Below are 25,975 nucleotides of genomic sequence, written 5' to 3'. Positions count from 1 at the left end.
TTAGTTTTCTGTTTTGTTTACAGGCATGCGTGTAGGGAATACCGGATTCACAAAGAACTGGATCATCCCAGAATAGTTAAGCTGTACGATTACTTTTCACTGGACACTGACTCGTAAGTGCTGCGCCATTTCAGCCCAATAGTTAATATTATTTTCTTATAGTGCGTTGACTACTCATGGAATAGAGTTTAAATTTGGGTCCAGGAAAAGCTCTTTGAGGGAACCAAATACATTTATTTATGGGCAAATAATCATAATGTGAATTCAGAGTTGTGCCAGCAAGACATCTCTTGACCATAGGATAATGTCCAACATCCAGCTTGGTGGGGAGAGAGATGAGGCTAATTTGCCAGTTTCTGTGGTAACAAGTCCGTTTTCAAGCTGTCAGATTTATTTATTTTTATTTTTTACAAAACAGCTTTATTGAGATATACCATATAGTTCACCCTTTTAAAGCAGAGATTTTCAACCTTTTGTCACACGGCACACATAAACTAAGTACTAAAATTCTGCAGCACACCAAAAAGTGTATTTTTTGCTGATCTGACAAAAAAAAAGGTATAATTTTGACTCATTCACACCAGATGGCTATTGTTGTATTGGCTGTTTTCATTTTTTTATTCGATAGTCTAAGGGGAAAGAGGTCAATGCCCCTTACTAAATAGTTAGGTATTGCATGTTTTAAAAATTCTTGCGGCACACCAGTTGAAAATTGCTGTTTTAAAGTATACAATTGGTTCAGTGGGTTTTAGTATATTCACAGGTAAACACAACCATCTTCATAGTCAATTTTAGAACATTTTCATCACCTCAAAAAGAAACCCCATGCCTGACCTGTGGTGGCGCAGTGGATAAAGCGTCGACCTGGAAATGCTGAGGTCGCCAGTTCAAAACCCTGGGCTTGCCTGGTCAAGGCACATATGGGAGTTGATGCCTCCAGCTCCTCCCCCCTTCTCTCTCTCTCTCTCTCCCTCTCTCCCTCTCTGTCTCTCTCTCTCTCCTCTCTAAAAATGAATAAAAAAAAAAAAAAATTAAAAAGAAACCCCATACCTTTTGCTATCATCTTCCTATTTCTCCACCCTCTACCCCCACCTCTAAACTACCACTAATCTTTTTGTCTCTATTGTGGACTTTCATATGAATAGATCATGTAGATACGGACTTTTGTGACTAGCTTTTTTCACTGAAGACTCTTTCAAGATTTATCCTTGTCATTGCATGTATCAGAAATTCCTTTTTATGACCAGCTACATTCCATTGTATGGACATACTTACCACCTTTTGTTTGTCCATTCAGTCTACCAACGGCCTAATAACTAGTTCACAAAATTTCTGAAACTTTAAGTGTCAGCTTTCAGAATCTGGCACAGATTGGTGCCAACATACCACTTACATGCACCAGTCAGTGTGTCGATTCAACAAAGTCTCAGCCCCACCCTGAAAACTGATGAACACTGACAGGCCTTTTAAAGAAGTACCAGCAATGTGATTTTATCATAGAATGAGAATGACCATGGCATAAATGAAGGCATTACTCAATGTTATGTATTATAATGTAGTTCATAGGATGTTAGAATTAGAAGGGATCTCAGTCTAGTCTTCTCATTTAATAGGTGGAGATTTGAGGACCAGAAGTTAAATGACCTGAGATCTTTAATAATCTTAAGTAATACTGTATTTTATTTCCAGGTATAGGTAAGCTCTGGCAAGTTTGGCTTTATCCAGAGTTGAGAAATGTTTTGGCATTTGGAAACATTTTCTCTGTAGGAGTCAGGAGAACATACTCTGGATCTGGCTTGCAGGTGTTCCTCTTAGCCTTTCAGTGTGATTCTAGTTTTGACCTGTTTCAGGCAGCAGCTGTCTCAGAGATTGCTACACAGAGAACCAGGCCACATTTAGAAATAAGCCCCAAGGAAGACCCTAATTCCTTTTAGGAACATGAACTGTTTCCTCTTTCATCCGCTCTGGGATTTTCCCTTTCCAGAAGGGTGGCCCTTGCACCAGCCTAGCTTAGCCATGTGTGTTAGCCTGGAGTGGTGGTCAGATAAATATCTGGGTAGAGAGTAGGTCTCCTCAGAGTGGCTTTACTGTTTTTGGTTTGAGTAAATTTTTTGAACACCAGGTAGGACTTACCCCCACCCCCAAACCTAAGTTTTTATACTTATGACTTAGCTTATCTGCCGTTTTGAATTGTATACATACTTTTAACTAATCTGAGAAATTAAGTTGATTCTGTGCTATTCTTGAGTTGTTTACTTTGTTCTTCCTGTTGTGTGTATAATGAGTGTTCATCAGCAATGAGACCGTCATTTTAGTCCTCTGTGAGTTGAGTATTGAAAGTGAGATTTTATTTTCAGCTTCCATTTGGGTCAAAGACTAAAGCCACTAATCATGGGAATCCATATCTCAGATTTCAGTGTCTCAGATCAGAGAATCTATAAATTTCAGACATTTTCAACCAGGGAACTGGCATGCCTTAGTATGTTCCATAAGAAGCATAAAGCTGTTCAGTTTGGGATACCACAGGACTGTGTCTGTCCACATTTCATTGCAGTGCATATTGAAGGCCTCAGGTTGCCCGAGGCCCATAGTGCTAGTCCTGAATTTGTTCACTCTGCATCCTTCCCCTATTCTGCACCTTAGGTGAGATGGCTGTGTTTACCAGGCTCCTGTGTCAGTTGTTTATCAGGGGTCAGTCAGTGGGGAAACAAAGATGCTGGTGAATGGAGGACATACAACCCTTCACTGTGGTTCCCGTTTCCCTTGGTGACCCTGAGTTCTGATTGCACCATCTCTTCCCTCTGGCCTTCTGGCCTTAGGGTGCGAATGACTTCCTGCTCTAGATGATCTCTGGGGTGCCTCACTGGCCACTTGTCTTCTCAGATCTTTGATCATCTGTGTGTTTAGTTTCCTGAATTAAAGCCTCTCTGTTTTAAATACTCAAGTGATTTTTTTTCCTGGCTAGACCCTGGGTATCGATACACTCATATTGTCACAGCTTAGAATACCTTAAAAGTTATTTATCTCTAAGGGATATTCAAACAATTCAGCCTTACTTTAGTTTATAACTGCCTTGGAAGATAGAGACATGATCCTTAATGCCACAAGTGGTCTACAGTTTTAAATTTGGGTCTGTTTGATATATTGATAGAAGTAAAGGAAGAATAATAACATATTTGTGAGAGTCACAAATACTTTACTTTAAAAACCTCTTTTATACCCTGTGTTTAATAAAGAGACGATGTAGTGCAGTATTGTGTCAGACTGCCGGGAAACGTGGTGTACAACCAATCCGTAGGACCTGGGCAAACCCGATCTTTTCCCTCACTGCCAACACTCAGAGTTGTAGAAGGTGTTTGTAGTGAAAGCTGTGCGCTTAATCACAATATGCTTGTTTAGAAATGGGGTGTGACATGGGTATATAAAGAAGACCCTTCCAAAAAGATACCTGTCTTAAGTACATTGCAGTTGAGATATGCCCTGTGTGAACATTAGCACAACAGATACCAGTGTGGGGCGTATGGAGGCTCTTCACCAAGAGAGTAAGCTGTTTTTTTCCTGTGCTCATTCAGGTAGCAAATACTAAATAAAGAATAGAAAAAATATTTTAAGAAACAAAGAAGAAAGGAGTGAGAAGCTAATTACCTAAAATTTTCACTGGGGCTGGTTTAGTCAGTCTAATCTGCTTGCTCTCATCTCGCGGTCAAATGTTGGTTTATTTGTCTTTAGGTTTTGTACAGTATTAGAATACTGTGAGGGAAATGATCTGGACTTCTACCTGAAACAGCACAAATTAATGTCGGAGAAAGAGGCCCGGTCCATTATCATGCAGATTGTGAATGCTTTAAAGTACTTAAATGAAATAAAACCTCCCATCATACACTATGACCTCAAACCAGGTATGTCTAACTTTTAGGAGACAGTATTCGTAGCTTTTCTTTGGTCTTATAAATGACTTAATTTTAAAGTGAGAGAATTTGGCAGGAGCCAAGAAGGCCTAAAACCATCTAACTTTGAATAGGTGTGGGAATGAAAGAGCCCTGGTCATGTAGTGCTGGATTTAGGAGGGTGGGTTGTATTAAATGTTCTGGAGAATCAATGCCCGTCTTTAGCCAGGGCAGTTCATGATGTCAGTCTGATTAAGAAAGAACTGGTCGGCAAGCTCAGCTTTGTTTTTCCCATTACTCACACTGCATAGCAATTCCTCTACTCTTTGATAAGTGCTCAAAAATTAACAACTTGTTTTGCACATAAATCTTCATTTCATTAAATTTTCAGCAGAGTTTTTCATCTTTTTGTATGGTTACTCTCTAACTTGGATTTGTCATCAGCAAAAAGTAGAGGGCAGTGGACTTCTTACCTCTATTTTTTGTTGAAGTCTGCATGTGTTCTCTGTGGACATCTCTAACAAGCTTAGCTTTGGTGTCAGGAAGATAATTACTATTTTCCTCCTGGTGTGGCACAGTTAAGTTTGCTTTCCTCTTCTGGTAGCTACATATTAACTCTCACTATTTGTTATTCCTTAATATTCTAATACAGTTCACGTGACTAAAAAATCAATGACAGTGAAGTGATTTTTTAAAGAAATGGCCATTGGGTGATTGGATTTTCCATCACTGAATCCAATATATTTTCCTGCCTGAGGAGCTATAGGTGGCACTGTGGTACTATCTTTGATTCCCTTGTGTGTTTTCTTTGATTTTCCCCTGAAACTAATGGTATAAACACAGTGGTTTAGAGATCCTTACTGAAAGTTCAGATGAAACTTTCCCACCATTTTTTACCACTGTACAAGTGATATTTTACTTTGGCAAGTTATAATTTATTTCCATGCTCATAGTGATGGTTTTGGCACATTAAGCAGGTGATTTCTTGGAAAATAGAAGGTTATAGCCAGACACTGAGGACTCTTCCCCCCAGCATTCAGAGTCTAGTTCATTTTATTCTGGGGATTTAGATGTTTGGTATTGCGTTCAAAAGTTTCAGTTCAGTTGTCTCCTTCTTGTCTATTATTACCTTGGGTTTTTCTCCTAATTAGTAAGTCTCTTTTTATTCATGAAGATTTTTATCTTTTTAGGTAATATTCTTTTAGTAAATGGTACAGCGTGTGGAGAGATAAAAATCACAGATTTTGGTCTTTCCAAGATCATGGATGATGATAGCTACAATTCAGTGGATGGCATGGAGCTAACGTCACAAGGTGCTGGTACTTATTGGTAGGTATCTGGGATATCTGCCAGGCTGGCTGGTGGACATGTGGCTGTGCTATACTGAAGTCTTGGTAATTAATAGCTAATAACTATATCCTGTCTGCTAGGCAGTAATACTATAAACCAAAGCAGATTTTCCTCCCTTAATAGTTAGTCTTTTCAGCAGTTTGACTCTTATATTTATATTAATGTCTTAATTTTTCTTTCTTTTCTTGAAAACCATTGAGAGAGAGATTATGTGTGATCAGCTGTTTCAGTTGTGTGTTTTCTTTGTAGGGTTGACCCTACTAGGCAAGTAGAGAACAAGGTTGTTCATTTGTAAATAAAGAATGACCCTGAATTCTGTTTAGTACAAACACAGTCTCTCTTCCTGGGTTAATAGGGTGAGGAATTTGTTTCTAGAGTTGCCCGAGGGCTTGACCTCTAGTGGTAACAGCAGCAGATAAAGCGTCAACCTGGAAGGCTGATTTGAAACCTTGGGCTTGCCTGGTCAAGGCACATATGGGAGTTGGTGCTTCCTGGTCCTTCTCCTCTTTTCTCTCTCTCTGTTTCTCCCCCTACCCTTTCCTCTCTAAAATAAATAAATTTAACCCTTTGAGTAGTGAGGTCTTTTTTCATGCTCTCTGACCCCCGGGAGCAAGGGGTTTTTTGTTTTTGTTTTTTTCAAAAAATGAAATTAGTTCCAGTTACAGTTTTATTAACTTAAAATCATGTTTGTTTGATAACCAATTTATGGAAACAAGAAGAACATACATTTGCCTATTTTAATGTTGCCTTACACATTTTTAAAATAAAACTTTTTGTTATCTCATACAATTCTTGCGTACCTCCCATCTGTAAAGAAGTATTGTTATTAGCAGAATCTCAAATATGTACTTGCATATGATGATATTCTTAGGACAATTTATAGGTATTTTAATTTACACCTTATGTTTAAAATTTTTTCAAACTGTTATTCCTCAAAACATGGATGCAGCAAAGTGGCTTGTTACGTTCAGGGCACACCACCCTGTGTCCCTCTGTTTGCGCCCCTTCTTGTAGTGTGCTGACATACGAAGCATTTTCGTCCTGGCTTATCCTTTGAGGCTGTTTCAGGGACTGGCTTTGGGAAGTGATGCCCTAAAAGACGAAGACTGTCTCCTACTGACGATGGTCGCCTTCCTCTGGGTGATTTCCTGTCTTTCACAAACTCCTCCAAAAGCTGATCAGTGAGCTTCAGTCTGAAGTCAAATAGCCGTGGTCTTCTTCTAGTCTTCATCTGATTCACAGTGTATGAGTTCAAAGCAGCTATGTCAATTTCATGAAAAGAAGTTTTATATACCATTTCATGGTTTTTCTTACATTTCCTGTGAAACTTATTTGCATATCGGCCCTGTTGATCAAACCCATATTCTCATACCTCACCACACTTAGTGGCTTGGTAATGCTTTGCCCAGTAGTGTAATCACTTATGCCAGTTTTAATCATCAAGTCCTCATGAGTTGTAGTTAGCATGTTGACCTCTCTTTTGTCACGCCATCTTTGAGCTGACACGATTGTAGTATGTCTTGAGACGCATTCACCCCTTTTGTATTCTCCAATTCAAAGTTTAAAGGCGTACATGTACGATCGTACTCTGGATAGTCGAGGCAGGAGGACGTATATGAACGTTCATATTACTCAAAGGGTTAAAAATAATAAAATAGAAATAGAGTTGCCTGAGAATGCTGGATTCTCAAGAACTAAAGAGTTCTAAAGATCAGGATGTAAAATGATTAGGGTATACAAAGCAACCCTTGAAATCTAAACAAGAAAATGTTTGCAGTTTGCCAAGAAACTTGTCCATCTCTCAGCCATGTTCTAAAAGATTTTGAGCCACATTTCTTCCCATCTAATGTCACTCATCTCTTCCCAAACACCCTACCCCAGCAGGCACCATCTGCCTGTTCTATGACGTATCCTACTTCTGCCTAGTATACTTTTGATAGTGAGAACCATAAAAGATAACTATGGCTCAAGCATTGAACTTTGTGATCATAAATGTATGTTAACAGAGCTGCCTTTTCACATCTGCAGTGGTAACACAAAGCCACATTTTGGAATGTGTGATTCTGAACATGAAGAAAGCTCCTAATAACAAAGGAATGGGTAACCCCAGTTTTAGTTGGTCAAATCACTTATGTTTGAATTGATAGAATAGTGATTGTCAGGGAGTGAAGGTGTTGAGCCAAAGCAGAGAAGAACAGAGTTGTCTTTCACAACACATAGGGTCAGCTCTATTCTCATCAATCTGGTCATATTTAAGTTATGTTGTTAAAGGACCATCCTGCCAAAATAACAAAAGATCTAATTTTCATTGCTTCTTGCTGTTTGCAGAGATGGTACCTATAGTGAAAATCATTCACTAAATTAAAGCTTTTGAGGTTCTAGGTTTAAAATAGAAGCTACATTTACAGTGTTTATGCAGTATGGTGGTTATTGTGGGTTAGTGTCCCTGTCACTAAATGATACAAAAATATCTGCTGTTGGAAATTCTGGAAATAGGTCTATACCTCTGCTATGTAAATTCAGTGGAACTTGGATTTGAGCTTTTTTTTTTTTTTTTTTCATTTTTCTGAAGCTGGAAACAGGGAGAGATAGTCAGACAGACTCCCGCATGCGCCCAACCGGGATCCACCCGGCACGCCCACCAGGGGCGACACTCTGCCCACCAGGGGGCGATGCTCTGCCCATCCTGGGCGTCGCCATGTTGCGACCAGAGCCACTCTAGCGCCTGAGGCAGAGGCCACAGAGCCATCCCCAGCGCCCGGGCCATCTTTGCTCCAATGGAGCCTTGGCTGCGGGAGGGGAAGAGAGAGACAGAGAGGAAAGCGCGGCGGAGGGGTGGAGAAGCAAATGGGTGCTTCTCCTGTGTGCCCTGGCCGGGAATCAAACCCGGGTCCTCCGCACGCTAGGCCGACGCTCTACCGCTGAGCCAGCCGGCCAGGGCGGATTTGAGCTTTTTGTTTGATAGTTCTTTTTAAAAGGTGAAGCCTTTTTACATTTAAATAGTTATTCGCATTGCTACCTATTTGCTAAGCTATAAAAATTTAGTGGTTGGAATTTAAATAAAAATTATATGATTGAGATTTGCTTCAAAGCTGTTTGCGGGGAAATGGAGAGGGATGTGTATGAATAAGGATTCACCAAGTGTTGATGGATATTGAAGCTAAATGATGATTACTTGGGTTCATTTTACTATTCTGTTTACTGGTGGTTGTATTTGAAGCTTTTTTTGTAGTGGAAGCAGGATAGCAAGGGGCTGTTGAGAAAATTAAATTTATGGGTTTCTATGAAAGTTTAAAAAGTCTCCGTATTAGTAGAAATGTCATAATAACAATCCTCAATATGCAATCCTTTTATGATGTCCCAGAGAAATACAAATAGACAGGAGGATATAATTCTACGTGACCGTAAAGATATTTGGTTGTTCTAGAATTATTCTACATTGAATACTACTTTTAAGAAGTGACTTGTAGTCTATGCCTTGAGAATCATTTTTCTCTGAGGATTTTATCATCATAGGACATGCAACTATGTTCGTTTTTGTTTCGTTTTGTTTTGTTTGTATACTGTCATAGAACTGTTGTCTACTCTCCCTCCTAAAGTTCTTGATAGGAAATTGGAATGCTTATTTTTTTCAGTATTTGGGTGAAGAACTAGTTTATTTCTTCATATACAGATGGGGCAAACTGAGACATAGAAGGTGATTTGCCAGACTTTTATTAAGTGGCAGTGTCTTTTGTATTCTACATATTCGGCTAAATTATTATTCTGCACATGGACAAGTTCAACAACTTTTGGTTTTCCCTACTACCTCCACAAAAAAAAGTTACACATTACAATGATCATTTTAGAATCAAGATCCTATTTGTTATATATACAATATATTTTTATATATGTTAAAGAAATAAGAATCATGAATGCCTGAGCTGTGGTGGCACAGTGGGTCATTGACCTGGAATGCTGAGGTTGCTGGTTCGAAGCCCTGGGCTTGCCCAGTCAAGGCTCATATGAGAAGCAATGACTACGAGTTGAAGCTTTCCCCTCTTCCCCCATTTCTCTCTTCCTCTCCCTAAAATCAATAAATAAAATTTTAGAAGAATTATGAAAACTAAAGTTTAGGGAGGTTTTAGTAACATTTTAGAAGAGCTATTTTTTAAATAAATTCTTTTTCCTATATTGTTTCTTTGTCATTTTCCCCTCTTGTGAGTTCTATATCATATATTTTCATTTCTCAGTATTTTGGCTGAAAGTTTTCAGTATGAAATAGTAATCTAGGTCAATGGCATCAATCATCCAAAACTGTCTGTTAAAAATAAAAATAAGAAACAAGAACATGAAACTAAACTTTTTTTAAAAAAAAAAGAAGAAAGCCCTGGCCGGTTGGCTCAGCGGTAGAGCGTCGGCCTGGCGTGCGGGGGACCTGGGTTCGATTCCCGGCCAGGGCACATAGGAGAAGCGCCCATTTGCTTCTCCACCCCCAACCCCCCTCCTTCCTTTCTGTCTCTCTCTTCCCCTCCCGCAGCCAAGGCTCCATTGGAGCAAAGATGGCCCGGGCGCTGGGGATGGCTCCTTGGCCTCTGCCCCAGGCGCTAGAGTGGCTCTGGTCGCGGCAGAGCGACGCCCCGGAGGGGCAGAGCATCGCCCCCTGTGGGCGTGCCGGGTGGATCCCGGTCGGGCGCATGCGGGAGTCTGTCTGACTGTCTCTCCCCGTTTCCAGCTTCGGAAAAATACAAAAAAAAAAAAAAAAACTTATATCTGGGTCTCACCCCTCAGAGATTCTGATTAAAAAAAGAAGAAGAAGAAGAAGAAAGCACATAATCTGAACATTTTCTGCCTCTCAACTCTTGTGATCCCCTTCAAGCTTTAAGTTTAGATTTTTATACCAGAAGCACAGCAGGATCTAAAATACAGAGAATTGATTTTGCTAGTGTAATATCTGCAGAAATCGATCTGTTATCTACAGATTTCTGCCTTCCAGCTGTGTCATAGCTAAGACTCCAGGCAATGAGTGGAAGTTTATTTATTTGGGTTTCTAAATGCCAAGGGGCACTTACCTTCCACACCTACAATTTGGTGTGGTTGACTGTTCAGCTTGTGTTTTTAGAGGCCAGGGGTGGATAGGGAGGGAAGGAATTCAGATGAGGAGTGAGTTGTGCTAACAACTAGTTTGTTTAGCTTTTTCTGTACTATTAGTCTTCCAGTAAGTCCCTGGTCACCCTTAAAGGGGGAAGTGTAAAATATACTTTGGTAATATGGACTTGAATGTTACCATTGCGTATATTTTGTAGTTATTTCAGTCCAGATTACCCAAAGAAGCTAATTAATAAGACAGCTATTCCCCTCAGAGATTACTCAGCATTTTGGGGTCCTGAAATCATTAGGACTTTTTTTTTTTGTATTTTTCTGAAGTTGGAAACGGGAAGGCAGTCAGACAGACCCCTGCATGCGCCCGACCGGGATCCACCCAGCACGCCCACCAGGGGGCAATGCTCTGCCTTTCTGGGGCATCGCTCTGTTGCAACCAGAGCCATTCTAGCGCTTGAAGCAGAGGCCACAGGGCCATCCTCAGCGCCCGGGCCAACTTTGCTCCAATGGAGCCTTGGCTGCGGGAGGGGAAGAGAGAGACAGAGAGGAAGGAGAGGGGGAGGGGTGGAGAAGCAGATGGGCGCTTCTCCTGTGTGCCCTGGCCGGGAATCGAACCCGGGACTCCTGCACGCCAGGCTGACGCTCTACCACTGAGCCAACCGGCCGGGACCACATTGGGACTTTTTAAATAGTTATTTTACATCTTCTTCAGCCAAAATGAAAGGAAACCGACACCCCCTCTGGTTATATTTTAATGTTTGTTGATGCAGCTTTCATAAAAGGTAGTATACATCTTTTATGCTCCTCTTTCCCCCTTTTAAAATTTGTTTAATGATACTTATATTAGGCACAACTTTGGGAAAGGAGACTGGGGTAGGCGAAATAGGAACTAGAATATTTACCTCTCTCAGTGAATTGAGATAATGTATTTTAAGTCTTTATGGAACATGTCTGCTTCCTTACTTTAGAGTGTCTTTTCATTGACTTTCTCCAGCTAGCCCAAAGTTGCTTTTTCAGCAGTTAAAATTCAGATAGTTTCATTTCCAATAAGGTCTTTTTCTTTGCCTGTGCATGTCTTAGATTTATATAGTCATTTTTTCCTGAGAATTATTTCCTTTTTGTCCCAGGTATTTACCACCAGAGTGTTTTGTGGTTGGGAAGGAACCACCAAAGATCTCAAATAAAGTTGACGTCTGGTCAGTGGGTGTGATCTTCTACCAGTGTCTTTATGGAAGGAAGGTAAGGAAGAAGGCCGGATGTGGTGGCTCGACTTGTCTTGGGTGGTGCATGTATAAAGTGGCAAGGTATGGGTTATTCTCCTGCTGTGAATCATTGGATTATACAAAATGGAATCTTGAAAGTTGTGGTTTGAAATATAGACTTAATAATAATCACTTTTTGTATAAGCAAAAATGTTCAACCCTGGTACACCTAATCCTTTCTGCTGAGCTATGGAAAACATGCATTTTTTGCTGTTCTCAATTAGATCCAGGATATGTTTTGATTCTAATACTATGTTATAGGGAATTATGTGAGATAGTTTATTAAAGTATATAATCTTCTCTTCCCAGGAGCCATTCTTAAGGATCCCCAAACTTGAAACTTGAAATGCATTCAGGGCTCTTTATTCCCAACCACCCCATTATTTATTTAAAGTTATTATTAATAAAAGCATGTTTTATATTCCTATACTAAGAGGTGGTGTAAGAAAGTATTCTCTGTCACCTCTGATCAAAGTGATATATCATTAAAACAAGTAATAACCTAGGTAGTAAAGTACAGCTAATGAATTTTCTCATTTGGTGAGCATAATACCTTGTAAATGTGCACATTAGGATCCAGCTGTGTATTTAAACTAATATTGCAGCTCAGTGTGTAGTGCTTCAGCACTGCCCTTATGCTGTGGGTGTAAGCCCCTGGGAGTTCTGCAGCTCCTTAGACTCTTAATATTTTGATTACAATCCCCAGACCAAGCTCTTAATTCAGATTTCAGCTTCCTCTTTACAACTTCTTGTTTCCTTTGTTTCTTTATCCCACTTCTCTAATCTGGGGAAGCTGTTCAAAACTAGGAGGGGTTAATTATTATTTCCAGTCTGATAATGTGGAAGTGCTGCTGAAAGTGGGCAGAGATTATCTAGAAGTTTGTGATCTCTCCATAGAGATGGCACAAGGCCTGAACTTCATTGTTCAGAGTTCATTAGAAAATGGCAATTTGAGGCACAGATGAAGCCACTAAGTAATCCCAATTCTGCCTTTTTCTCACTTTGGCCTTACCTCTTCTATTCTTTTACTTTTCCGTCTCTTTATCTATCTCTGTCTTGTCTGCCAGTGGCACCCGTTAGTATTGCTTAAGAGGTTGCTGGTTCCTGCTCTGAATCTTCTTTTTCTCTGCTGTAAGCAAGTATAGCAGAGCTATGATATAGGAGATGCTGCTTCTGGTTTCAACTCTGCCTTAACCTTGATGTTGAACTATAAGCAAGTCACTTAAGCTCTGATTCTTTTGCACCCTTTATCTATAAAGTGAGAGAATTCAAGATTATCTCCAAAATTCCATATAGCAATTCTCATTAAGATATCTTCGCCTTTCCTCCCGGTGGTTTTGAATTGTTCTCTTTTGTTTTAACCAGAGGCCCATCTTTGTTTTATTTTTATTTTTATATGATAGCCTTTTGGCCATAACCAGTCCCAGCAAGACATTCTACAAGAAAATACTATTCTTAAAGCTACTGAAGTGCAGTTTCCGCCAAAGCCAGTAGTAACACCTGAAGCAAAGGTAAGTTCTGTCCCACTGGCCAGCAGAAACAACTGCTTTGCTTTTTGTATTATTTCTCTGGGTAATAGTGGATGGATTATTCAGTACAAAATTCAGCAGTCATTAAAACATCTTCCTCCTTATAAACGTGTATTTCTCCAACTCCTACCCACTTCTCCTCCTCTCCTTCCACAACAAATATTTATTGAGTTGCCTATTAGTCATTAGACAGTGGAGAAGAACTGTGAATGTGTAGCAATGAACTACACAGACAAGGTCCTGCCCTTAAGGAGTTTACCAGTACGTAAGAGAAACAGTAACTAAAAATGGATACAATTCAGATGGTGATAAATGATATGAAGAAACTAAAGAAGAGTGAGGGGTGGAGAGGTGGAAATCTTTTTTTGATGGCATGATCAGGGAAGACCTTGATAGTGAGGTTTTGAGGAGTCTTGAATGGTGTGAACGTTGGGGATAAGTATAGATTTGGGAGGAGAGTGTTCAGAGCAGAGAAAAGTGAGTAAAACTCAGATGTGAGAGTGAGTTTAGCAGGTCCATAGCATGGGCAGAGCGGAGGGGAGAGTGGTAGGAGAGACAGCAGGACAGACTAAACTGATGGAAAGCAATTGAAGGTTTTAATCAGGACAGCTGTGTGATCTCATTGCTGTTTCAAAAGCCTGTACTGACTGACAGCTGTATAGAGGGAAAGTTCAAGGTAAAAGTTTATCTGACTGGTATCCAACCTAAGAAAACCTATTTAACTCCAGTTCTAGATACCTCACTAAGAAAGATTTATTTTTAAAGGCCAAGATCATTATATCCATTTCATCAAGCAGCTACCTCTAGGTGTCTTTCATTTTGAAAAACCAGGATTGGTATTATACTTTTGTGTTTCATTAATTAAACATGGGGGAAAAATAAAAAATTGGTTTATTTTATGTTTTAGATTTCTAAAAATAGACTTTATTCTTTAGAATAGTTTTAGACTCAGATTTGAATGGAAAGTACAGAGTTTCCATATACTCCCTGCCCCACACACACCTTTCCCCCTGTCAACATCCTGCACCAGCATGGTACATTTGTTACAATCAGTGGATCTCAGTGGAGATGCCATTAACACCCTCCTGTAAAGTATGGGCTTTGGGTGATGATATATTACAAGACTTTTAATTAAATAGAACTGTCCAGTGAAAAATGCAGATCGTCTATTTAAGGGCCTTTATGATAAAAGTTATAGAAACATACTACATAGCTCTTCATACCTAGTACCAAGGAAACCTCCATGTTGGTAGTAAATTAGGATTCTGAATCAAACCCCACTCATAGGATGGCTTGGTGTCATTATGTCCCTTGGTGAGACAAGTCCTATATGGGTTTTCCTTTACTACTTAGGTGTGTGTCTGCTCATTTGTATCACAGTCTTTCAGAGAATGAGATACATGGGGAAATCTGACACATTGTAGTGTTGGTCACTGTTGTCTCCTCACCCAGTATGTAGTGGTAGTTTGTCATTACAATTTCCACTTCCTCAGAAAGTTCACGTAAGATCATGGTTTGTAGATGCAGGACCATGAATTTTGATTGTGCCCATGCAAACCAGCCAAGGCAAAGAGAAAGATTTTTGTGTTGGTCTCTGTGCTTTGGGGGCAGAGGTATTTAGAGGTCATGCCCATCCCCCTTAGGGATGGCTCAGCTGCCTCCATCTGGGAAGAAGTCAGTGACCACAGAGAGGCATTGCTGCCAGGGCGCCTCAGAGGGACAGTCTGCCTGGGGGTTCCAGGAAGGGCCTTGGCAGCTGCTAGGGAGCTTCCGGTTTTCCCTTTGGGGGCGCCAGGATTATCGGCTTCAGGCTTCTTCAAGAAACTTTCCTTTCAGGCTTTTATTCGACGATGCTTGGCCTACCGAAAGGAGGACCGCATCGATGTCCAGCAGCTGGCCTGTGACCCCTACTTGCTGCCTCACATCCGAAAGTCGGTCTCCACGAGTAGCCCTGCTGGAGCTGCTATTGCATCAACCTCTGGGGCATCCAATAACAGTTCTTCAAATTGAGACCCACTCTTAGGCCACAAACTGTTCAACACACACCAGTGGACAAATGGCATTCAGCAGCGGGTTTGGAACATAGCGAATCCGAATGGATCTCATGAAACCTGTACCAGGTGCTTTTATTTTCTTGCTTTTTTCCCATCCATAGAGCATGACAGCATCAATTCTCATTGAGGAGAAACCTTGGGCACCTCCGGCCAGGCCTCGTAGGAAAAGGCCCCGCCCGAGGTTCCGGCGTCAATGGCCACTGCGTGTAGCTGCTCTGAGTGAGGAAAAAATTAAAAAGAAAAACTGGTTCCATGTACTGTGAACTTGAAAACATGCAGACTCAGGGGGGTCCCTGATGCATTGCTTCAAATGAAGAATGTGGACTTGAAAATACAGACTGGGCTAGTCCAGTGTCTATATTTAAACTTGTTCTTTTCTTTTAATAAAGTTTAGGTAACATCTCCTGAAAAGCTTTTAGCACAAAGGCTCAGCTGGGGATGGTGTTTGACTTGGAGGAAAAAAAGTTGCTATTGCCCGTTAAAGGCACTAGAGTTAGTGTTTTATCCCTAAATAATTTCAATTTTTAAAAACATGCAGCTTCCCTTCCCTTTTTTATTTTTGAGGAATACATTTGGTCATAAAGTGAAACCCGTATTAGCAAGTACGTGGCAACGTTCATTCCAGTCAGATGCAGCTTTCTCCTCCGTCTGGTCTCCTGTGTGCAATCGCTTCCCTCATCTCAGTAGGGAGAGAATTGAGTGGGAGTACTGAGATGTGTGGGGTTCTGCATTGGACAAGGAATGAGGTTAGAAGACTGCAGCTTGGGTCTCCAGGTTTTCAACTATTTCTTCACAATTTGAACACTTGATGGTTCTCCCTTTTAATTTATTTGAAGTGCTATTTTTTTAAATAAAGGTTCATCTTTCCATTCAGTCCTCTTGGATTCTCTGAATGTAGTAACTATCGGAACTGTTCCAAAGGTAGGCAGAAGTGGGCCGGGGAGCCAGATGCCCCAGGGATCAGGAGTTCCTTCCCACTGTCTGTGCGTGTGCTTGCTAACTGGTGTACATTTCTTGTTAACCACGATATTAAAACTTGATCAGCACATAAGCTTTCCTCTGTTAGATCTTTTGGCAGGAAACAACCTCCAACCCTCTGAATTTTGTGGGTGTGTGCTGGTGTGTGTGTCTGTATGTGCATGTGCACACGCACTTTAACTCACTTTATAGATTCACTAAGTGGAGTTAAAACATAATCAAGGGAAATAGGTATTTCAAATGTGAACTTTTTTTGAAACTTTTTTTAATGTGACTGTTTCTGAGATGTGTGATCAACTGAAGGTGGAGCTGGAATAGGAGCTGCGTGGCCCCACCAGGCCCGTGAAACAGTGGAGCACTCGAGTGCAGAGAGGAGGCCAGAGCCTGACATGTGGTAGCCAGCTTGGAATGTTACTGACATATGTGGCAAGAGGGCTCGGCCAGAAATATTTAAAGATGCAGCATTCAGGCATGCAAGTTCCCTGGACGGGGGAGGGAGGTCAGGAAGGAGAGCTCTCTACTTACTAACTTGTGACTCTAGTGCTTCTTTTACATGTGATAAATGCCACTGGTGACACGTTTTTTTAGGACCTTTGTTTGTTTTGTGAACCAGCCCCACCCCCACCCCCACCCTCCGGTATCGGGCGATAAGGGAAAACGAGGGTTCCGAAGTGGCAAGAAGCTTGTGTGGGTAGGTATCATCTTGTGGAACTCTGAGTGGAAGGAAGTCAGCCCGAGGCCGCCAGTGTTCTACAGCTATTTTACTGCTATATATTTATACACACATGCACACACACACACACACACACATATGTGTGTATACATGACATGAGTATGTGTGGGTATAATAACTTTTTAGCTATTACAATGAAGCCGCTAAGCAAAGAGTACCCAGAGGGTCTCAGAGGTTGAGCACAAGGCCAAAAGGATCGTGTCTGCACATGAAGAGAAGATGGATGGAGTTGTGACCAGATTTAAGCTTATTCAGAATATTGAGTTCTATTCCTTTTTCTTCTCCCTCTCATTCAATCTTGTAAGATTAAAAAAAAGTTTTTTAACTTTTTTACAATCGAAGAAATGCTGCATCTTTAAGCCTTCCCTCTAATTTCCTGCCTCCTTTTCCCCCATAGGCTAAGTGAAGCTGCAGGACTATATGCAGAACTTTATTTGTTATCCTGAAGAAGGGATGCCCTCTCTCCTTGCTTTCACTGGGTCTAAGGCCTGGTTGGAGCTGCCTGTGCTCGACTGAATCTGGGCAAGGCCTCTTTGCACTGCATGGGCCAGCTTCAGAGAACGTGCAGAATGTTGACCTTTACTAGACTTTTAAATAGCCAGCAAAATCATTAAGTGGGGTTCTTCCACAATATATTTTGTTAATATGGGTTTCACTTTTTCCAAGGATAATCCCTTATTGCCATGATGTTGATTTATTTTAAACAATGATTTTTTAAATGTGTATTAATTTGTAATTAAATCCAGCCAGACTGTTTTGGCCTTTCCCAATCTGGGGGATGAGGAGGATATTAAAATAAGTTTTGAGAAGTGGATTTCCCAGCCTCTTGATTTTACTCTAGTTCAAACAGAGCCCCTACCATCTAGGGTGTAGGTAGGGGAGTCCTGACAGCTGACTGAGTCTCAGTGGACATCGCAGGCATGATGGGAATGTGAGGATTCATGCAACACCTTTTGTACCTCTGATGTGCTAACTGCTGTGCTTCTGGGTGGGAATACAGTAGTGAACAGGACAGGGGAGGTCCAGCTATCACAATCCAGGGGTGAAGGCATTGGGCCCAGGAAGGGATAGAATATGGGGATCTGAATTATGTGTGAGATAGGCAGCTTTAAATGCAGACTTATCATGGAGAGCCACATGCACCCCACTTCTGTGGCTGCCCTGAACATGTCTGCTAATGTCTTAAGTTTGTGTCCCTGTTTCCTCCTAGTCCAAGAAAAGCAGGTTGTCCTCTAGCTGAGAAAATTAGCAGTTGAGGAGCTCTTGTGTTTCTTAATTTAGACAATAGCTCTCTTTTACATAGGAAAAAAATAGCTCTCTTTAAACATAGTAAATATTATAGTTATCTCCTATAATCTCTATTTTTTTTACAGGGTCAGAGAGAGGGATCAATAGGGATAGACAGACAGGAACGGAGAGAGATGAGAAGCATCAATCATCAGTTTTTCATTGCGACACCTTAGTTGTTCATTGATTGCTTTCTCAAATGTGCCTTGACCGTGGGCCTTCAGCAGACCAAGTAACCCCTTGCTTGAGCCACTGACCTTGGGTCCAAGCTGGTGAGCTTTTGCTCAAACCAGATGAGCCCGCACTCAAGCTGACGACCTCGGGGTCTCGAACCTGGGTCCTCTGCATCCCAGTCCAATGCTCTATCCACTGCGCCACCACCTGGTCAGGCTCCTGTAATCTTAAAGCAAGCTGCGGGCCCAGCTCCTTGCTTGACCCAGCTTGGTGATTTTTTTGCTTTCTGAGAATCTTTCTTCTCCCCATTGCTCATGATTGGAAAAGCCCAAGCTCTCTTTGTAATTAAAACCTGCCAGGGGTTGTTCTGGCCGGTTGGCTCAGCGGTAGAGCGTCGGCCTGGCGTGCAGGGGACCCGGGTTCGATTCCGGCCAGGGCACATAGGAGAAGCGCCCATTTGCTTCTCCACCCCCCCTCCTTCCTCTCTGTCTCTCTCTTCCCCTCCCACAGCCAAGGCTCCATTGGAGCAAAGATGGCCCGGGCGCTGGGGATGGCTCCTTGGCCTCTGCCCCAGGCGCTAGAGTGGCTCTGGTTGCAACAGAGCGACACCCCGGAGGGGCAGAGCATCGCCTCCTGGTGGGCATGCCGGGTGGATCCCGGTCGGGCGCATGCGGGAGTCTGACTGTCTCTCCCCGTTTCCAGCTTCAGAAAAATACAAAAAAAAAAAAAAAAAAAAAACTGCCAGGGGTTGGGATGTAGGGGGGAATTGATGCACAACTTGGGGTATGGAGAGTCCCTCTTCCTAAAATTGGCTGTTCTTTTTTTTTCAAGATTTTCATTTATTCATTTTAGAAGAAAGAGAGAGAAGGGGAGGGAGGAGCAAGAGGCATCAATCCCCCATATGTGCCTTGACCAGGCAAGCCCAGGGTTTCAAACCGGTGACCTCATCATTTCAGGTCAATGATTTATCCACTGCACCACCACAGGTCAGGCTGTTATGTCTTCTTAAGAATCACCTAGTAGCCTGACCTGTGGTGGCGCAGTGGATAAAGCGTTGACCTGGAAATGCTGAGGTCGCCGGTTCGAAATCTTGGGCTTGCCTGGTTAAGGCACATATAGGAGTTGATGCTTCCTGCTCCTCCCCCCCTTCTCTCTCTCTGTCTCTCTCTCCTCTCCCGCTCTCTCTCCTTTCTAAAATGAATAAATAAATAAAAATTAAAATAAAAAAAAAAGAATCACCTAGTAGTTGGCCCTGGCCGGTTGGCTCAGTGGTAGAGCATCGGCCTGGCGTGCAGAGTCCCCGGATTCGATTCCCGGCCAGGGCACACAGGAGAAGCTTCCATCTGCTTCTCCACCCTTCCCCCTCTCCTTCCTCTCTGTCTCTCTCTTCCCCTCCTGAAGCCAAGGCTCCATTGGAGCAAAAGTTGGCTCGGGCGCTGAGGATGGCTCCATGGCCTCCGCCTTGGGCGTTAGAATGGCTCTGGTTGCGACAGAGCGGTGTCCCAGATGGGCAGAGCATCGCCCCCTGGTGGGCGTGCCGGGTAGATCCCGTTCGGGCGTATGCGGGAGTCTTGTCTGACTGCCTCCCCGTTTCCAACTTCAGAAAAATACAATTAAAAAAAAAAAAAAAAAAGAATCACCTACTAGTTAAGAGCCTGGGCTTTAGATTTAGGTCTGGTTCAAATCCCATCTCTGTAAGTAAGCTTCAGGGATAACTCCTTGCACATTTATATTAAAGAGTAGAAATAAGGTATGTAAAGTGCCTGGCACACAAGTGGGGAATCAAAAAATGTGGGTTTTTTTAAAGACTATTTTAGGGGGGGAAATAGAGAAAGAAAGAGAAGGAAAGAGAGAGAGAGAGAGAGAAAGAAGAAAAGAAGGAAATGAAAGAAAAAAAAGAAAGAAAGAAAAAGAGGAGCAGGAAGCATTAACTCCCATATATGCCTTGACCAGGCAAACCCAGGGTTTCCAACCATTGACCTCAGCATTTCAGGGCAAAGCTTTATCCACTGTGCTGCCACAGGTCAGGCAAAAAAATGTGGTTTAAAAAGATCACAACAAGATCCGGTTTGCCAGATGCCCCGGTTTGCTGGTTGGGGTTTAGTCTTTCTCCTTGTCAGGTCACCAGCAGATCCATTTGCCTTGGGTAAGTGAAGCAGACCTTTTGGGAGCTTTTCCGCTCTGGCTTGAGATTTGGTATCAACCTCTGTCCTACAAGGTTAACAGTCTCTTACTCTGAATCCAAGACTACTTCCCACTGAGTCTGGAAGGAGCATCTTATAGGCCAGTGTGGCCCCAAGGCCAGCATTGAGGCCAGAGGCCAGCATCGGCATCTTTTGGGAACCTGTGACAAATTCACATTCTCAGCCCTGCCCCCACCTGACCCCAGCACCTCTGTCTCCCAGGTAGCATGAGCACCGAAGGTCACAAGTCCTGCTGACCTTTTGTTAGCTACCACCGTCAGGTTTGGGGCAGTGGGAGAGAGTGGCTGTCAGGTCTTGTCTAAACTCATCCAGCTGTAAGACATGACTTTTATTTTCTGTGTTAGAAATTAAAATCTAAGCTCTGGGCTGCCCTAGGACCAGTGTCACACATGTGCTCTTTTATGGGGAGCCCCAAGAGGGCCCCTACAACGCATCCCTTGGTACCTGACAATATGCTCAAGAATCATTCACTCTGTTGAGCAAAATGTCTTCCTTTTGGCCTTCTCATAAAATGTAACAGCTCACCAGTACCTTGTGAATTAATTTATCACGTTTTTCTTTTACCTGAGGGTTCAGAGCTACAGGAGGAAGCTGAGTCCTGGGTCTGCTTATGAAGCCAGCCTGGCAGTCTGGATCAGGGTTGAAGAGGGCCTGGAACTGGGTTGCAGCTTTTTGGGATGGGTGGAGGAGGAGAGAGTGTAGAGAGGTTGCAGGGAGAGGAGGAGGGTTAAGGAGAGAGTGGGCAGGGATCTCAGTGGTTGCTGCTGAGCTCTGCAGGTGGGCTGGGGGGACCTGCCAGAGGCTGGAAAAACAGGCAGGCAGGGGAGCAGGTCTGAGACCTGGTGGGGGCAGGGAATACAAGAGCCCTATTGTGCTGGGGGAGCTCAGCAGGGGCCCTAGACAGGCCGGAGTCAGCCAAGGGGTATGCGTGTATATGTGTGAGGGGTTGGGCAAGAGACCCCTGGTGTGAAGGGGTCAAAGAGCAACTGGCTGGCTGACCAGGCCCCACCCACCCCTGGCCATGGGTCAGGCCTCCTGAGTGTGAGGGAAGTGCCCTGCTAGAGAACTGTGGTAACCTCCAAGCACAGCCTGTATCTATGGTGGCTTGTGCTGCCCAAGCCTTTTCACCCTGAAGGCAGCTTGGGGAGGGGTCACAGAGGGCCGGATTAGCAAAGGCAAGGGGCTCTAGCACTGCTGCTTTGCAACGAAGTTTCTCAGCCGCATCTCTTCATACAGCCTAGGCATAAGCAAGATAGGAACATTTCCACAGATTTTACAGTTGAGAAAACAGGCTCAGAGAGATTTAGTGCCCCGTAGTAGGTAGAGCAGAATTGAATGGGATGGACTGTGGGCTTGAAAGTGTGAGGTAGATTCTGAGTACAATCCTAGGGTACACACTGCTGTGGGTGAGGCTGTACCTCAGCTCCAACTGGAGGCACATCTCACCCTAATCAAGGGCTTCAGTGTCCTGGCTTCCTTCACTCTACTCTCCCTTATGGATAGCCCTCAGAAATCTACTTGGAGACCCAGCTGGCCTGCGTAGCAGCCCAGCCTCTGCAGGCCTGGTCTGGAACTGAACTTTGGGAAAATGGAGGCATGGCTTCCCAGAATATTCCTGCTCAGGTTCCCTAAGCCATCTGATCTTGTCATCTTGCTTTATAGATGAAGCTAAAATCCTGCCCATGCCAGCTCTGGACAACTCTGCTTCCTGTTCCACTGTGTCCTCATTGACAGGTGTGGGAATTGAACCCCCTCTGCCTTGACTTCCTCATGGTTTCTGTAAGACTTGAAGGAGGTGGGAGATGTTTTTAGCAACTGAAGAAGTAAAAAGCTGAGTATGTTGCCAGAGTCATCCTGTCTGTCACAGGGGCCCCTGGAGAGAAGTCTGCAGAACACAGTAGGCCCCCCAGTGCGGGCGTTGGCCTGATCCCGGAAGGAAGCCTGTCCTGGAGTCAGATCCGAGTTCTGTGCCTTAAGAGAAGGGCATGCCACTGGCAAGCATGAAAAAGGTCTTTCCTTGCAAATTAATTTCAGGAGCCACTGCTTTCTCTGTACCTATAGGTTTTCAGAACCATACCCACAACCTTAATGCTAACCCTGCTCCCAAGCCCATGTTAACTAGACAAAACTGCCCAGTTTTGGAATCTGGTAGAACAAGATGGTAGGAGAGCCCCTAGTGAGGACTATATTCAGGTCACAACTCGCAACTGTGTGGCCTTGGGCCACGTGCTCACACTGAGGGACAGTCGCATCTATATGTGGGCCTTAGATGTGAGAATGGGAGGAGGTGGGGGCAGAGTGTTCAGGGAGTGAGCAGATCAGAGCTGAGTGGGACAGCCAGGGACCGTGTGTAGTGGATTCCTGGTCTGTAAACTTCATACATCCACTCAAAACGTATCTATTAAGAGTCTTTTTATAATTTGTTGGGTTAGGCTGGGAAGTAAGAAGGAACATCAGACTTGGCCCCTGCTTTAAGGAAGATTATCACCCTGGCCAGATTGCTCAGTTGGTTAGAGCATTGTCCCAAAGAGCAGAGGTTGTCGGTTTGATCCTTGGTCAGGGCACATACAGAAACAGATCAATGTTCCTGTCACTTTCTCCTTTCCTCTTTCTATAAAATCAATAAAATAGCCTGACCAGGCAGTGGCGCAGTGGATAGAGCGTCGGACTGGGATGCGGAGGACCCGGGTTCGAGACCCCGAGGTCGCCAGCTTGAGTGTGGGCTCATCTGGTTTGAGGAAAAGCCCACCAGCTTGAACCCAAGGTTGCTGACTCCAGCAAGGGGTCGCTCGGTCTGCTGAGGGCCTGCAGTCAGGGCACATATGAGAAAGCAATCGATGAACAACTAAGGTGTTGCAATGCCCAGCGAGAAACTGATGGTTGATGCTTCTCATCTCTCCGTTCTTGTCTGCCTGTCCCTATCTATCCCTCTCTCTGACTCACTCTCTGTCTCTGTAAAAAATAAATAAAAATTAAAAAAAGAATTATTTGAAAATCAATAAAATAAACATTAAAAAAAAGTTAAATAATAAATGCAAGCAGGGAGCTGATAAATTCTATAAGAGCGCCTGACCTGTGGTGGCGCAGTGGATAAAGCGTCGACCTGGAAATGCTGAGGTTGCCGGTTTGAAACCCTGGGCTTGCCTGGTCAAGGCACATATGGGAGTTGATGCTTCCTGCTCCTCCCCCCTTCTCTCTCTCTGTCTCTCTCTCGTCTCTCTCCTCTCTAAAAATGAATAAATAAATAAAATAAAAAAATTAAAAAAAAAAAATTCTATAAGAGCAAGATGAGGCCCCTGGTGATTGGGGAAATGGTTTTGAGCTGGGCTTTGAAAGATGGACAGAATGAAATAGAATGAGACAAGGCAGTGTTTGCAGCAGAGGGTCCTTCCCAATTGCTGTGCTCCTCCCGTACAAAATGTTTGTCACACCTCCAGCCCTTGGCCAGGGCACTGCTGCACCCCTCCTCTACGCTCTCACAGCCCGCAGCGCCTCTTCCCCGTACTTTGCTGCCTTCCCATGGTGTGTCTCACTTGGCACCAAGACAGCTGGCCCCCTCGGCAAGCCCAGGGCTCGGTTGAAGGAGTGAGACGTACTTTGGCCTGCTGAAACATGGTGCCCAGAAGAAGAGGGCTGGACAGATGGTGGTGAGCAACCTTAGATGTGAGAGTGGGAGGAGGTGGAGGCAGTGTTAGATGGGGTCTGGCCAGGGAGTGAGCAGATCAGAGGTGGGCAGGGACAGCCAGGGACCCTGCAGAGCGGATTCCCAGCCTTTAATAGCAGTATTTTTCAAATTTGATGACAACCCACAGTAACAACATATTTCATAGAATAGAACTTAGCTTACATGCAGTGTACTCTGATATTTAGTGTTTTATTTCATTTTTTAAATGCTGATCACCATCCACTGGTGTCGCAGTCTATTTCTTGCTGCCTCACTGGGGGCTGTGGAAGGTCTGGGTACCCTCTTGGAACTAGGGTGGGCTGTGGGCCAGTTGGGTGTAGCCATCCGGCTTCCATACTGGTCTGGGGCTCTGTTCCACCAGGGACTCGGGTGGAAAGGGTGGGTAGGGAGATTTTGCACGTGCAGGGCCACCTCCCCGCCTGTTCGGCCTTTGGGTCACAGCAGTGGTTCTCAAACTTTTCGAAGTCAGGGCGCATTTAAAATCCTACAAATAATTGTAGGCGCACTATATACAAATTTCTGAGAAATATGTTATAATAATTAAGTCAAATATTAAAGAAAAATATATAAAGTCTAAGCGTCCTTTTATGGTAATTAAAATAAATACAACAAAATTGTTTATTTTGACATTAAAAATTTTTGTTTTTTGAGTTACGCTTTTTAGAAATCGTAAAAAAGGAGTTAAAAAATTAAAAAAGATTTAAAAAGTTATCTTTTTATATATTTAGATACATTCTTAGTAAGATTTAGTAGATTCGGCAGGTTCCGGCACGAATGTGTTAAGTTTTTTCATTCTTGTGTTTATGAGAAACATGAGCCTGATGTGTCCTAGCAATTTCTTCAATGTTTGGGCATATATTTGAAAGGCAAACTCTCATTTCCTCATCAATACATTGAAGAATTCCTCTCTTTTTACTCTTGTGTTGAGGGTAGAAAATACTAATTCACATAAATAGGATGTTGAAAATTGTAGTAAAATGTTCAAAGCTTTTTTAGATATTGCCACATATTCTTCTTCAAGAGACAATTCCTTATGTTTAATCATTAATCCAAAACCCCCACCATACATATCATCTTAACTTTACACCAAAGGATAGAAGAAACTTGCCTCCAGTCTTTCCGGGGAACATGGGGGGTCTTGTAAACAATCCAGCACCACAGCTTAACAGCCTTTTGCAACCTAATCAGGCAAGTGAGGTGGGGGGTTGTACAGACTGTCAGCTTACAGCCAATTCCCCACATCTCTGTTCCCCAAAAATCTAAACTCTAAAAACCCTTTTGGTTTTTTGGTGCCCAACAGGCACATATTTCTCTGGAATACCATAGGGTGCACCTGGAAATCTTCTAGGGCACACCAGTGCACCCTGGCGCACACTTTGAGAACCACTGGGTCACAGTGAAGAGCCTCAGAAGGTTGGACTAGTTCAGTACTGAGACTAGAGAAAACCTCATTCTGCCTGTCTTTCCCATGTTGGGGAGTGGGAGTCAGGAACCAGAAAGCAGCCTCAGATGACATGTTAGAGAAAGGGAGGTACAGATGCCACCAGCCCAGCCAGATCTGGGGACCGGAGTAGGCCTTAACTCCTGGCTCAGCCTCATCCTCAGTGCAAGGACAGGCTCAGTGGAACTATAGTTACAGGTTGCAGAGGCCCTGGAGAGCAGGCAGGGTGATGTGACACCCCTCTCCTGAGCTCCAGCACCAGTTGGGTGGGGCAGTAGAACTATATCCCACCCAACTGCAACTGCGCCT

At 43.2% G+C, this 25,975-nt stretch overlaps 1 protein-coding gene across 1 annotated transcript in view; it reads left to right on the top strand.

Moving 5' to 3' along the window:
- TLK2 (tousled like kinase 2) overlaps positions 1–16,037 on the top strand; it is a 147,846-nt gene extending 131,809 nt beyond the window's left edge. The window contains 6 exon segments of the mRNA XM_066262676.1: positions 24–113; positions 3,730–3,899; positions 5,078–5,216; positions 11,447–11,558; positions 12,985–13,092; positions 14,947–16,037. Of these exon segments, the coding sequence (XP_066118773.1) occupies positions 24–113; positions 3,730–3,899; positions 5,078–5,216; positions 11,447–11,558; positions 12,985–13,092; positions 14,947–15,120 (793 nt within the window). The 3' untranslated portion in view covers positions 15,121–16,037.
- The last annotated feature ends 9,938 nt before the right edge of the window (positions 16,038–25,975 follow it).

The sequence above is a fragment of the Saccopteryx bilineata genome, chromosome 2 (genome assembly GCF_036850765.1).
Source record: "Saccopteryx bilineata isolate mSacBil1 chromosome 2, mSacBil1_pri_phased_curated, whole genome shotgun sequence".
Taxonomy (NCBI): domain Eukaryota; kingdom Metazoa; phylum Chordata; class Mammalia; order Chiroptera; family Emballonuridae; genus Saccopteryx; species Saccopteryx bilineata.
Note: the sequence above shows the minus strand (reverse complement) of the source record. Positions and strands in the feature narration are given on the sequence as shown.